Consider the following 14,515-nt stretch of genomic DNA (forward strand, 5'->3'; position numbering starts at 1 on the left):
TATTTTGTCAGTTCGTGAGATCGATATGCACATGCCTTTTGTGGGTGGCGCATTGATGAGTGGGCTGTTCGCTATTCCAGCGGGGCCAGACCGGACAACCTCGGAGCTCAGAGATCGTGGGATGACCTTCTGTGCCGTCAGGCATACGAACAGTTGCTGGAGAGCGCATCGGGGGTTGAGTTGGCTCGGTTAAAGGCGGCAGTAGCGCCCGAGTCTGGGGCCTGGCTACACGCCTTGCCATCATCGCACTTGGGTACGTTGTTGGATAACGACTCCTTGAGGATTGGTGCTGCGTTAAGGCTCGGGTGTACTGTGTGTGAGCCTCATCCATGTGTCTGTGGTGTAACGGTGGAGGCAAATGGGCACCATGGGCTGAGTTGTGCGCGGTTTGCTGGTAGGTTTCCTCGACATCATGCGATTAATGATATCGTTCGCAGGGCGATGGTGTCGGCGAACCTGCCGTGCGTGTTGGAGCCCCAGGGCCTTAGTCGTACGGATGGAAAGAGGCCTGACGGTCTCACTCTCGTTCCGTGGGCTAAAGGTCGTAGTCTGTTGTGGGATGCTACGTGTGTGAGCACGTTTGCTCCATCACATCTGGCACAGACTACGCGTGCGGCGGGCGGGGCGGCGGAGTACGCGGCAAGGCAAAAGCATGCCAAGTACTCGAACTTGAAGCCGGTGTACGATTCTGTCCCTGTTGCGGTTGAGTCGGCTGGTCCCTGGTGCGCCGAAGCCAAGGATTTTGTGAAGGCCCTGGGTAGACGCTTGCGGGATAGGGGTTGCGATCCTATTAGATCGGGTTCGTACCTGGTACAACGTATATCGTTGGCTATACAGCGCGGCAACGCGGCTGGTATTTTGGGGACGTTTGTTCCGGGTACTGACCGGGTTGGGATATAAGGTTTTTATTAAGGGTATTGTGTTTGCCATTTTTTTTTGTATGTGCTTGAGTTTTGACGATGCGTGTTGCGGATAGTGTATGTTATGGTAATGTTTTATTTTGACGAAACCTTAGGTGGATGGACACTCTGTTATATGACGAAGCCTGCGCTGTGGATCTAAACGTATGTATTTTCTAATTTAAATAAAAATATTATCCACTAAATCATAAGAACATAGTTGTAGTAACATATGTAACCATTATCAATCATTTAATAGTTTTAATCTTAACATCCGCTTTAAAAATATGGCGTAACCGAATATTCGGCCGAATGTTCGGTTCGGTGAGAGCTGAACCGAATGTTCGGCCAATATTCGTATTCGGCAAAGTCCATATTCGGCCCATCTCTATTTTACACCCTTATTCATAAACGTTCAAAAAAAAATCAAAACGGTCCGACACAGATAAAAATAATATTAATCTGATTTGAAAAAATCTTTGCTCTATCTTCAAAAACCAGGGAGGAAATAGGCTACCTTGACCCTTTTTTAAAGTTTATTTTATATTATTTATTACTGTCCAATTAACCGAAAAAAAATACTACCTTATTTTATTACGACTTGAAAACCACAAAAAAAAATTTATAAAGTTTTCTTTAACTTAATTAGGCAAAAACATCATTAGCAATGTTAATCTATAGATTGTCTGCGCATGACGTAAATCGAATTGAGCACAAAATTTTCTGACATTTAAGTTATGACTGTTATGAGGCATAAAGTTCATCATGTCAGTGATTGCCTCGGCATTAAGTTAAGTTAGGTTCTATGACGTCACTACGTCAGCGTTTTCGGTTGCCAAAGTTAAAATAAATATTACACACATTTTTAATCGAAAATACGTAGCCACCATACACTTTTAATACCCAAAGTCTATAAAAATTGGTTTCTTATGTCAAATACTACAGGAAACAATCATTTCTTGTGCCAAATTAGATAAGAGTCTAGTAGCCTATAAAGTCGAGAGCGTTTGTTTGAGCGTCTCTTTCCGACGTATAGGTGTGATAGAAAGGCAATAATAAATGACACGGAAAATGACAATGCCTATTTAGGAAGTGAACAGCGCTCCCAAACTGTTACTCCTTGTCCTGAACCTACTAGATAGAACCAAAAATTACTTAAATTTTTCGTGTTCTAAAAAGTGAAACTTTTAATCTTAGTAGGGGCTGTAAGGTCAAGGTGGAAATAACAAGATAACATTATGAAATAATTAGAATTAGAGTATTAATTAGCCGTTTGGGGACACTGTTCACTTTAAAACTTCATTATTTTGACAAATTAATTATTGAATGTACGAGTACATTACTAGCTTTACTTCTGCACTTTATAGATAAGATAAATAAATAGATAGAATACTCTTTATTGGCACACCTCAGCAAAAGATACAGTGGAGACAAAACAAATGATTATAAATAGAGGCAGACAACAGGCGGTCTTATCGCTAAAGAGCGATCTCTACCTTTGGGTAGCGGAAATAAAAAACATAATCAAGAAGAGTAGGTGCTTCGAAATAAAAAATCATATATATTATTATTTTATATTTATAATATATTATATGCATTATACCTATTTTTTTTTCATGTTTCTCCAAAATATATTATGTTTTGTTTTTGTGTGCCTAGATTTAAGATTCAAAGACAATGTTATATTGTTATTGAATAAATAAATATGAATATGAAACCAAAATTAATTACACATCATGAAAGAAAAAGTGAGTGCTTGAGTGCAAGTTGAAACATTTTCAATAGAATATAATTTGACTTGTGTTAATTAGAGCTGATGCCGTAGCCGAATGGCATTTCTGCGACGAGAAACGAAAACAAAACGCCGCGAAAGGTAGTCTGGCTCTGTCGCGCCAATACGCACATTTACTACCTATCTACGAGCGTTTCGTTTCGTGAGCGTTTCGTGAGCGTTTGTGCCTTTCGGATACGTATCCAGCACAGTGTCACACTTATTAGCTCATTGAGCTACCCAGTTGTCGTTGTGTGCATGCGTGATGACACGACTGCTGGTTGTTCGCATGTTCACAGATATTGAAATGGTGAAAGATTAGAACCCTGAAGTGTGGGGTGCTTCGGGTGTAATGATAACTCAAAAGTCAAGTCAATACTCTATATTTATTCAATAAAAATCGTGCTTATATACTATCCTGGTCACGGTCAATAGTCATTCCCATCTGTTTTAACATTATATTTTATTGTATGTTTTATGACCAATAATCATTACTTTAATTATACCATAAACTTTATGATTATTTATAATTACATCGTAAAACTCTATGATCCATAACACACAGCTGCATGAGCATAGGGTTGTCACTCTGTATGAGATGAGTTATATATCATCAGGGTTGTCACACTACACTACAGCTTTCCCCTTTTTTTTTGAGTCAAAAATAGTTGGATAATACATGACAACTGTTTTTGGCTTTTTACTTTTTTTTTTTTTTTTTTTTTTACTTATTTCTACTGGGATACATTTTGAATTGATTATAGATTCTTAATTGGAAAAAGCATTTATTCAAAAGTCATCGGTACATGTAAAACTAACTTAAAAATACTAATTAATATAATACTACTCTATTAAAACTAACAAGACTATAAAACTAAATTCTATTCACAAAACTCGTTCCGAGCCCTCTCAGATGCAAAGGTGCCCATCACACTCGATGTGTTCCCACGCTGAATTGCGATAGACAGCCTTTGCATCAGAAAAGACCCGGAACGAGGGTCATGGCCTCTCTCGCTGAGCCGCCGCCCCAATTCGATCAAAAAGGCTCTCCCCTCCGCACACCAACACCCCGACGTCTCCACTGCCAACGGGACAAATAGATAGCGCGACAGCAGCGCCGAATATTTGTCGCGCTTCCGTGATGCTGCTAGTTCAGCCGCTGCTCCAGCAGTCCGGACTGTCCGGCCGATGTGCGAGGCGGCAAACGTGCTGACACACGTAGCGTCCCAGAGTAGGCACTTACCCTTCTCCCACGGTACGAGTGTTAGCCCGTCTGGCCTTTTTCCATCGGACCGGCTGAGGCCTGGAGGTTCTAACATGCACGGCACATTTGCCGACACAAGTGCTCTCCTAATAATGTCATTAAGGGCATGGTGCCGTGGAAACCTCCCCATACACCGACAACAACTCAACGCATGATGGCCATTACTCTCCACCATAGAGCCGCAGATGCATTTATGAGGTTCGCAAACATCGCAGCCCAGGCGAAGAGCGACAGCCACCCGCATTGAGTCGTTGTCGAGAAGAGTACCTATGTGCGGAGAGGGTAGTGCTTGTAGCCATGCACCAGCTTCAGGCCTTGCAACAGCCAAAAGTCTCGCCTTATCTGCACCTACAGCATTTTCCAGCAGGCTATCAAAAACCCGTCTCACACCTATTTCATCCCACATCCGTTGTATGTGCGGTTTATCCGGCAACGATGTATTTGGGTTTAAAGTCTGCCAGGCCGCCACAGCATCAGACGCGAAAGGAATCGTGGCTATGTCGTCATTCAAAGATAGTATTTTAGTAACAAGACCCACGACCCCCTCTGACGATGCTAAGAAGGCCGGCAGACTAATATCCCGAGCACGTCGTATACCCAATCCACCCTTCCGTATGGGCAAGGACGCTAGAGCCCACTGATCTGGATTTAGGGAGACATTTAACAAACGTTCCACGGATTCCTTCAATACACCGTCAAAGGAGTCGATGTGAATTGGGTGCAACCAGGTTGGTACGGTGCGCAGAAAATAAATAATTTTAGGCACGGCAAAACAAATTAATTAATTAGGTTCTTAATATAATAAAAAAATCTTATTGCTATTTGGATATACAAAAAAAATCATTATACCTAAGTTTAAGATAGCTATATGTGTATAGTGTATAGGTGTGTATATGAGTGCAGTTACTGTAACATGAGTTAAATCATATCTAGGTTGCTGTTATGGTATTTGTTTGCATATGCGTTATTGGACACTTTCTCGACTGCGGAGGTAATGGCTCCTTATTTGGGTGAAGGAATGTGATCATATGATGGTAGATCTTATTGTTTTTAGAAGATTGTAATTATTAATCTCTAGCTTGCTATCGGGTTAAGTTGTCTTCCTACTTTATCATGGCTACCATCGTTGTGGATTTTGTCTTCAATGCTATCCTGGAGCGCGCGCGACCGCGCGTTTATTCGCCTTAAATTATAACGTAACTCTATTGCTCTCGGCCTTGCGCAATGTGCCCGCAGGCGGGGAGTATGTTTGCGTTTTTGGGGCGCCTATGGGGCACCCCGTGCTATGCCCTGTTAACCCCATGCCCGGCCTTCAAGAACTGATGTGGCTGGAGCTGGGCGTCACTGGTCCCGCAGGCGAATTCTACCACCTAGACTACCAGCTGGGGTCAGGCGGCGAGTTTTGGCTGGTTCGCTGGCGTCGATTCGATTGGCTAATCGATGCCATTGAATCGGCCTTGGGGGCCGATGATGCGAACAACGTTGGAGACGGCGAGGAACCCGAGTGAGGAGGAGGAGTGACAACTCTATGATCCATAACACACAGCTGCATGAGCATAGGGTTGTCACTCTGTATGAGATGAGTTATATATCATCAGGGTTGTCACACTACACTACAACCCAATAGGAGTGTCCATCTCGAAGAGCGTGTGGATTCAAGAACTTTATTAATTTATTATGACTGATAAGCAGAGTTCGGATTTTTGTGCGTCATCTCATACTAAAAGTCATTAAAATGACGTAAGTCACTAAGAATGTCGCAAATCCGTCCGATCTCTGCTGATAAGGTATGTCCGATCTCCTTCCTTCATATATCTTTTTTTTTTAATACTACGTCGGTGGCAAACAAGTATACGGTCCGCCTGATGGTAAGCGGTCACCGTAACCAATGGACGCCTGCAACTCAATGAGTGTCACATGCGAGTTGCCAGCCCATTAAAAACTTGTACACTCCCTTTTGCTGTGTTAAAACGCACAGCAGAAAGGATTGTACAAGTTCTAAGGAGGGCTCGGGTTGCCGACGACTCAAAAGACAGTAGCCGGAACAAAGTAGTTTCGTAGGTCCTTCCGTCATCAGCACACCGCACCCTCGTTGAGCTCTGGCAGCCTTACTCACCGGTAGGAACACAACACTATGAGTAGGGTCTAGTGCTATTTGGCTGCGATCTTCTGTAAGGCGGAGGTACTTCCCCAGTTGGGCTCTGCTCTAGATTCGAGCGTGATGATATCCGCTGTGCTGTGCCCTACCACATGAATATCTGTTCGAGTACCTAACTCTAAAACTTCTATAACTCATGGTAAACGCTTAATGAATTCGTACCAAAATAAAGGCCGAGCTACACTCGCTCACAAGGGACAGGGGATTATGTATTCATGTCTTTTTCAGTCGCGTGACTGTTAAATTTACTGGAAGGTCATTTACGTATAATTAATCGTTGCTAGAATTCAGTTATTACGATTTTAGGCAAATCTAAGAGGATTTTCAGCAATTTAGTTACTACATTTTGTGTACATGAATAGGTACGGTATTTATTTATTTAAAATTTATTGCACAACAAAGAAACTTGTACAAATGGCGGACTTAATGCCAAAATGCATTCTTTATTAGTCAACCATTGGGTTAAACAGAGACATAATATGTTGGTGCAGGAGAAATTAATAGCTAACAGAGACAAATATAATCGTGACATCAAAGATAAAACAAAACTAAGGTTAAATACTAACCCACTTATTCATAAACGTACTCAGTTATCAAACCGATAAAGTTCGTTTGTCCCTTTCCGACGTATTGGTGTGAAAGAAAGGGACAAACGAACTTTATCGGCTTGATAACTTTAGTGTACGTTTATGAATAAGGGGGTAATACTTCTGTAATATTTATATAAAAATAGACTAATATATATAATCCATACTTCCATACTAATATTATAAACGGGAAAGTGTGTGTCTGTTTGTTTGTCCGTCTTTCACGGCTAAACGGAGCGACTAATTGACGTGGTTTTTTTTAAGTAGAGATAGTTGAAAGACTTTTTTTATTTCTTTCTAATCCCCCACTTCCCTAAAATGGGGGGTGGAAGTTTGTATGGAGAATTTCGCAATTTTCGAATTTAACAAAAGCTAGTTATATGTTGGTGGCTAGTAAATATATATATGTTGGTGAACATTATCCGAATTCTTCTCTCAGAAGATGCTTGCGGAGCTTAATAGTAGATATGCATCCAAAAGTCTTCGAGAAACAGCGGTATCCGACAAGTCTGTCAGAATTATTGACAGAGCTCTGTCAGAATTATGAGCTGAGGCATACTTATACCTATGTCATAGATATAAATTTTGTACAACTCTGTCTGTTTTTGAGCACGGACAAGTGTACATCAGGGTGGCTAGCCGAATGGCACAATCGCTCACGAAACGCTCACGAAACGAAGCGCTAGTAGATATCTATCTCTATCGCGCTTGCGTATTGGCGCGACAGAGCCAGCGGCGTATCGCTTTCGTTTGGCGTCGGAGAAATGCCATTCGGCTACGGGGCCTGTACTTTGAAAATAAATATTGTTTACATCCAATAAGAATTTTGAATGATTCACGGTTACTTTTTCATTAGACTTATATTGACCGGGATATAGACCATGATTACCTTCTTGATTTTTGTCGAGCTCCCTATATTTCGACGCAGTTGCATGCATCATGATCATTGAAGTGAACTCATCAGCCGACGCGCGCGAAAAAGGGTATAGTCGCGCGCTGTCTACGCAACTTTGACATCCACCCGCCTTCGTCAGTTTTCCGTGATCATGATGCATGCAACTGCGTCGAAATATCGGGAGCTCGACAAAAATCAAAAAGGTAATCACGGTCTATATCCCGGTCAATATAAGTCTATTGTTTACATCCAATTTTAGTTTTATTCGAGTCATAAACATCCTGCCTGACTCTAAACGGCCGCTTAAAGTCAGTATGTTGTCATTAATGACCCCGAATATAAGAATGGTCTTAATAATTTCACAATGCGCCATGGTATTCTCAGATAAGGGGCACCTTTGTCCTCGTCAGTACCTTCCATGATTACTCAAATTGTATTCAACTTTTGTTTAAAATAAGAATATTTATAATAGAACCCCAAAGTCCAAGGAAGTAACGATCAAAGATAAGGAAAGACGGCCATCCTTCCTTTATTTATAAAAATGCGTACTTTAATTGTGTTTCCAGTCGCGTAGGTTTGTAAACAGAAGAGTGGGTAAGAAGAAAAACCGAAAAGATTTGTCAGACTTGTGCCTATAGAGGGTTCCGTAAAAAAATATCTGGTGACCGAGGAGCACTTCCTGGTACAACGTATCAGGATTGCCAGACAGCGAGGAAATGTCGCCAGCATCCTTGGTACAATGCCTATTTAAGACGCAGCAGAAAAGAAAACTAAATGGAGAGAAGGCACCTTCAATCTGGGAATTTCCATGGAATTTCAATGAAATAATACTTGTGAAAGATTATAAATTGAAAAAGATATCATACGCGATACGCGCGCCGCGGGCAGGCGGGTGGTCTAGTGGTAAAGACGTTAGCCGCGTAAGCTGAAGACCCGGGTTCGATTCCCGGCTCGGCCACCAGTGGGCCTTGTCGTTTTTTCTTTCGTGTATGATATCTATTTCAATTTATAATTTATATATAGTAGTGTGACTACTTGAAAAAAGAACAAATCAAAAAATATTCAATAAAATAATTTGATTTGTTCCCTGGTTGTACTTGTGAAAGATGTTGCGAAAAATCCTTAAAATTGAGGTGACGCTCTCGAATGTGTTCTCCTTCAAAACTTGACCAATCTGAATTAATCATCATGATTAAACCTGAGAATCTGAATAACAATGAAATATTGTCTATATCGCATATGGTCTACTCGTAGAACGCAAAATGTCTACAACATTTTTCCATTTTATCTAACTCCTGCGGAAGCGGGGTCCTTATTCTGTGAAGAGCACAGATATTTATTCCTTAGTCAAGGATATTTTCTATGTATAAATTATTTGTATATTATACACGGTGAAATTTAATCAGGAACCAATTTTTCTTATTCAGTAATCGATGGCGATCACATTTATGTGGCAGTACATGTGGCACTTACAAGCCTTCTTGGGCTTACCGTGGGACTCAATCAATCTGTGTAAGAATGCCCTATAATATTTATTTATTATTCATTATTATATTATTCTGTGCAAATTGGTCTTGGGCCAGCGGTGATGTATACACCGTGTTTCACTTAACACTAAAAACCTGAAAACCGTTTGTTCAGAATCGAGAGTAGAATCGATTGAGCTATATCTTGATGGGGGTAATATTTTTATTTAAATTAGTATGATTAGTTATTTTTTACGTGCCTATTCTATTGTATTCGTAATACAACATTGTGTATATCGCATTGCTAGAGGTTGTTTACCTTTTTCAGTATTTAGGGGTATTAATACTGGCTGGTTACTTGGGCGATTATTTTTTCCGCTACGAGTTTGACAGTTTAATCTTAATGTTTATCATAAGTCATAACAAATTGAACTCGTACCTAATTACAACCTTGTCATTCTGAATATTAGGTTTAAATTTGCTTACTGCGATTACCTGTCCATCAATTTGAAGTTTACTGTGACAAAGCTTTAAAGTGTTTTACAATGACATCTTAGCTGCCTATTGGTAAACCTTATGTCGTTGCAGTAACGTACACAAATAAATAGTTTTATGGTTTATGATTGTAGTTAGCAATTATTTTATTGAATGTAGAGCTAAAAGTCAAGTAGAGCTGTACAGAAATCTAAAAATTCAATTTAAAAAAAAGTAACCATCAGATTAAAAGATGAATACTCTAGATGAGTTAAAAAAAAATAAAAATCTGTTGGGGTGTCTGAGGTTTTGAGTGATACCGGAAACACGTTGTATAAATGTGGTAATACAAAAAGTGGTCATTTTGCGTTCTAGACCGTTTACGACCTAGACTAATAGCGATATAGACTTAATAATTACACTAGTCATTTTGCGTTCTAGACCGTCCGAAATCGACCGCCTAGTTTGCCTTCTGGATGGTTTGAAGGTCAATGGCAGTTGCTTTAGTCTGTCTGTATAATCCTGGTACTTATTAGCAAAGCGAATCCCAAAATTTCATGCGCGTAGACAAATGTAACCAATTTAATATTTGTAGTGTTGAAATTAGCTGGAGCATCAATTTGCTAATGAGAAAATCTTTTTTATTGAAGCCCGAATTCCTTGTACCATGCTAATTTACATTGAATGTGCTATTTGTTTTGTCTGGTTTTAAGATTATTATTTTCACAGAATCCCGTATAATTGTTTTTCAAGAGTCTATGAACATTAAATTTGAAGGGTTCACGGAAAAATACGTATAATCCATTGTTTAGAAAAATAATATTTTAATCTCAAAATTCTTCTTAACTAATTATTTTCTCACTTTAAAATCACGTCTACCTACAAAAAAAAAATATGGGTAATTGTTAAAAGTGTTCTTTTCAAACCGCGATGACTCAAAATATCGAAGTGACTAGATATTTTCTCTCCGTGTACCCTTCGTTTTAAAATAAATTTAACAAATCTACTTGAAATAACAAATTATTACCTGAGAGTACAGCACTATTCGACACATGGCAGTGCCGAAGAACCATGTTTCTGTCACGTCCCACAACACTGTCGGAGGCAGACATATCAAGATCACCATGAAGTCAGCCACCGCAAGATTCACAATAAAGTAGTTCGTCACAGTTCTCATAGAATGGTTCCTGTACACCGCGATACACACAAGAGCGTTCCCGATCAACCCAATCACAAACACTATCGCATGCGTCGTTATAAGAACCCATTCAAAAGGTCTAGGAAATATGTAATCTTGCAGCATTTCCTCATACTCCTCTCTCGTCATATTACAATAGTCCTCTTCTCCAGGACATTCTGTTGTTGAATAGTTGTCAACTTCTGTCGTTGCATCTTCAGCCATGATTCTTGCAAATTCTATATCACTTCGATTTGAAACTATTTTATCTTTATCATTAATTTCGTTTCTTATACTATCTGAATTTACTTCCTTATATTCAGTATTATTAATTATTTCTTTTTCTTCATTCCGCGTTTTATAAAGAGTATCTCTTTCGAGATAATCATTTAGGTCTATTGATTTACTATCTAAGAATTCATTTAACATAGTTAAATTGCTTTTGCCGTTAAGACTTTCTGAACTAACGCACAGGTTCCATAAAAGAATCATTATGACTTTACTAAGCCGAGAATCAGCCCGAGACATCATCTTGAAGTTGTTATCTTGTCATTTTTCTTCCATAATCCGAGTTCAAAGTTTATCTGCTAACTTCTGCGGTCCGCCCATCTGTGAAAGGAAATTCTAATTAAAACAATGGTTCAAGTGTTCAAGTTTGTGCGAACTTTAAATATTAATGATATTAGGAGACAACAGTATATATATTAAAAACGGTTCCCCTTGTTTTGGCATAATTTTACAATCGAGAATTCTTTTTGGCATAATCTATAGTGGCATAATTCACCTTTCGCATAATCTGTTATGGCATAGTATAGTTACGCATAATTTGTCTAGGCATATTTTTGTTTGTCCGAATATATTTCATGCATAAAGGTTATTCGCCGAATGGTTTTTATGCATAAATTATTTCTGCATAACATGGTTTAGTGGAAATTTACTACGCAGAATTTTTATTATAGGTAATACTACTATATTAATGTTGCAGTTCTAACCTAACCTAACCGAAATTCTTGACAAAATGTTTTATTTGTTGAGGTCGCAGTTCTAACCTAACCAAACCGACTCTCTTAACAGCATTTAGTATGGGTGGATATTCTGATTTTAAGAAATATGCCAAATACAATTATGCGAATTAATTTTATTCATAAAAACAATCGGCGTAAACAGAATTATGCGAACTTATTTTCGGACAATGTGTTATTCGTATTATTTTCGATTATGACAAATAAGTTTTCTGCCAAATTAACATTCGGCGAAAATCGATTATGCGAAGTCTGTTATGCGAAAATCGTTTCGGACAATTAAAGTTATGCCAAATAGAGGGAACCCATTAAAAACAGAATCTAGGTCATTTTATTAATATTTTAAAGAATTCATAATTTGGGTAGATATTGCATATATGAAGCAATGACGCTGCTTTAAAAGATCCAAGCTACAAGGACTTATTTGTGATCGTGTAAAAGGGCATTTTCAGATATTGGGACCCAAAATTAGTGACAGTTTTTAACAAAAATTAACTTGATGTCAGTTTTGTGACTACAATTAAGAATAAAATTTGTCTAAAAACCAACTTTTTTTCATTTAAATGTAAATTATTGCTTATACTTTGTGTAATTAATACAAAAGCAATATTTTTATTGAAATTTCATGCTTAATTACTGTCACAAAACTGACATCGAGTTAATTTTTGTTAACAACTTTTACTAATTTTGGGTCCCTATTTTTGAAAATGCCCAGATATCTGTTAAAGGCCATAAAAAGTTAAACATCAAACAATTTATATAGTCACATAATTTTGCTATTAAACCACCTGTCCTCATGGGTATCGTAAAATCCAAAGAAACAAAAAACGACCAAGTGGGAAACCCCACTTACTCGTACCTCCTTATTTCAAACACCCCTTACAGTAGTAAAAAAAACACGGCCCTAGAAATGTCATAACTCCTCAAGGAGAAAGACTTTTATAACTCCCTCGCAGCCATTGCACATTTACCTTGGCAGTGTCATGAAAAAGCATTAGTCTGGCCATTTTTTTTTCAAAGTTGTCCACCCTACTTTTTTGTAACATGAGTATTTTTTACGCGATTCATATTCATACGCAAAATTGCAAGGTCTTTTGATCCTGATAGGAGAAAAAAAATGTCCCAAGATTTCCATACATTTTTCAAACCTTCCATTCCGTTACCGCCATACAAAATGTGTGCAAAAATGGTAACGGAAGCGGAAAATTTTGAAATATTTTGACCAAATTTGAAATTCTTTATTTATTTCGAGTAATGACTCATACAATTTGTTAGTAGACTTACGTTTAAAGTGTTAGTACTTAAACCTATTTATGATTACTTATAATTACAATATATATTCACTGCTGCGCAACCAGCATGGTCGCGCGATAGACGATAAAATATCAGGCCGTCCCTATCGCACTTACAAATAGTGCGATTGGGACGGCCTGCTATTTTATCACTTATCGAGCGACCATAATTGCTTGCCTGGAAACATGCATTTCACAGCAGTGTCGCATATACGGACAGTCCAATCTATCCGCTATCATACATAAGACCTTCGGACACTTTTTTTCTCATATTAGGATTGAAAGAGCTCGCGACTCTGAGTGGAAACCACATAAAAATTTCCAAATAAAAAAAAAAGTGGGGTGAACAACTTAGAAAACAATAGTACGGCCCAGTTAAGGGTATTGATTTGATTTGACTGTTATCACTCCAAGAGTGCATCTGAACGTCTGTCAAGTTACACCAGCTAAGGGTATTGATGAAACTAAATATCGTTACGTTCAATTGGCACTATCAATTATTCCATCCAGCCATTAGAATACCAATTTATACGTTAATTTGCATTTATTAACGTTAATTAATTAGCCGCTAATACCATTCCAATAAATATCAATACAAATGGAACCATCTGCTTTTGTAAACTCTATGTTCCTCTATTGACGAAGAGTTCAAATTTGAACGATTTATAGAACCTCTTGGGGGTTGACTGAAAATTCTTTCTTGTACGAGGGACGTCCAAAAAGTAATGAGAATGGATATGTTCCTGTATCTTGATTTAATTTTTCTTAACTTGTCCATGTAGCAGTACTCATTAAAGTGAAATTGCATAATTCAAATTTTTACTACTTTCATTTGTTTTTCTTTGATATGTAAATAATTGACACAAGGTGGGGAATGAAAATTTTCAGTAAAATAAGAGCATGTTTTCATGAATATTTGACATGTCGTGAGTTCATTTCTGACATGAATATCAAAAATAATCATACTTTAAATTAAAGCTGGGTTTATCCTTTGTTAGTAACATCAATAAAAAAAGTTCGTATAGATACATTTTCAAACGGTATGGTATCCAAAAAAACTCTAGGTTCCGTTTTGGGTCATGTTCACGATTTTTACAGATTATCACGAAAATTGAGAATATAGATTGGAAACAAAATTACGTTAGTATTAAAGAAGAACATACAATCATTTTAATATTAAAAAAATGATTAGTTACAATAAGAACATTTTAAACAAACAAATAATAATGTTTTTGGCCTTCAAAATGACAGTCGACAGGGCCGAACCCTCAAATTGCCGAGGGTGCTGCTCAAGTTAGTGTATTTAAAGCTACAAGTGACATACCTAATATTGAAGGTAATATAAGGATCATTAATATTTTATACCGGACCTTTAAATAAAATTGTAAAATAATCGCTACTCTGAAGTATAATGAAGTGAAGTGCTTACTGACATGGTATTTAGACTATCGTTAAGATTTTAATTTTTAAAGGGGGCAAAAAAATAATAATTGAAAAAATTGAATATGTA

The 14,515-nt window shown here is 38.1% G+C and overlaps 1 protein-coding gene across 1 annotated transcript in view; it reads right to left on the bottom strand.

Annotated features, from left to right (window-relative positions):
• LOC125242105 (orexin/Hypocretin receptor type 1-like) overlaps positions 1-11,281 on the bottom strand; it is a 59,505-nt gene extending 48,224 nt beyond the window's left edge. The window contains exon 1 of the mRNA XM_048150816.1: positions 10,542-11,281. Within this exon, the coding sequence (XP_048006773.1) occupies positions 10,542-11,222 (681 nt within the window). The 5' untranslated portion in view covers positions 11,223-11,281. The remainder of the gene's footprint in view (positions 1-10,541) is intronic.
• Between the last annotated feature and the right edge of the window lie 3,234 nt (positions 11,282-14,515).

Source organism: Leguminivora glycinivorella, unplaced genomic scaffold, assembly GCF_023078275.1.
Source record: "Leguminivora glycinivorella isolate SPB_JAAS2020 unplaced genomic scaffold, LegGlyc_1.1 Scaffold6, whole genome shotgun sequence".
NCBI lineage: Eukaryota > Metazoa > Arthropoda > Insecta > Lepidoptera > Tortricidae > Leguminivora > Leguminivora glycinivorella.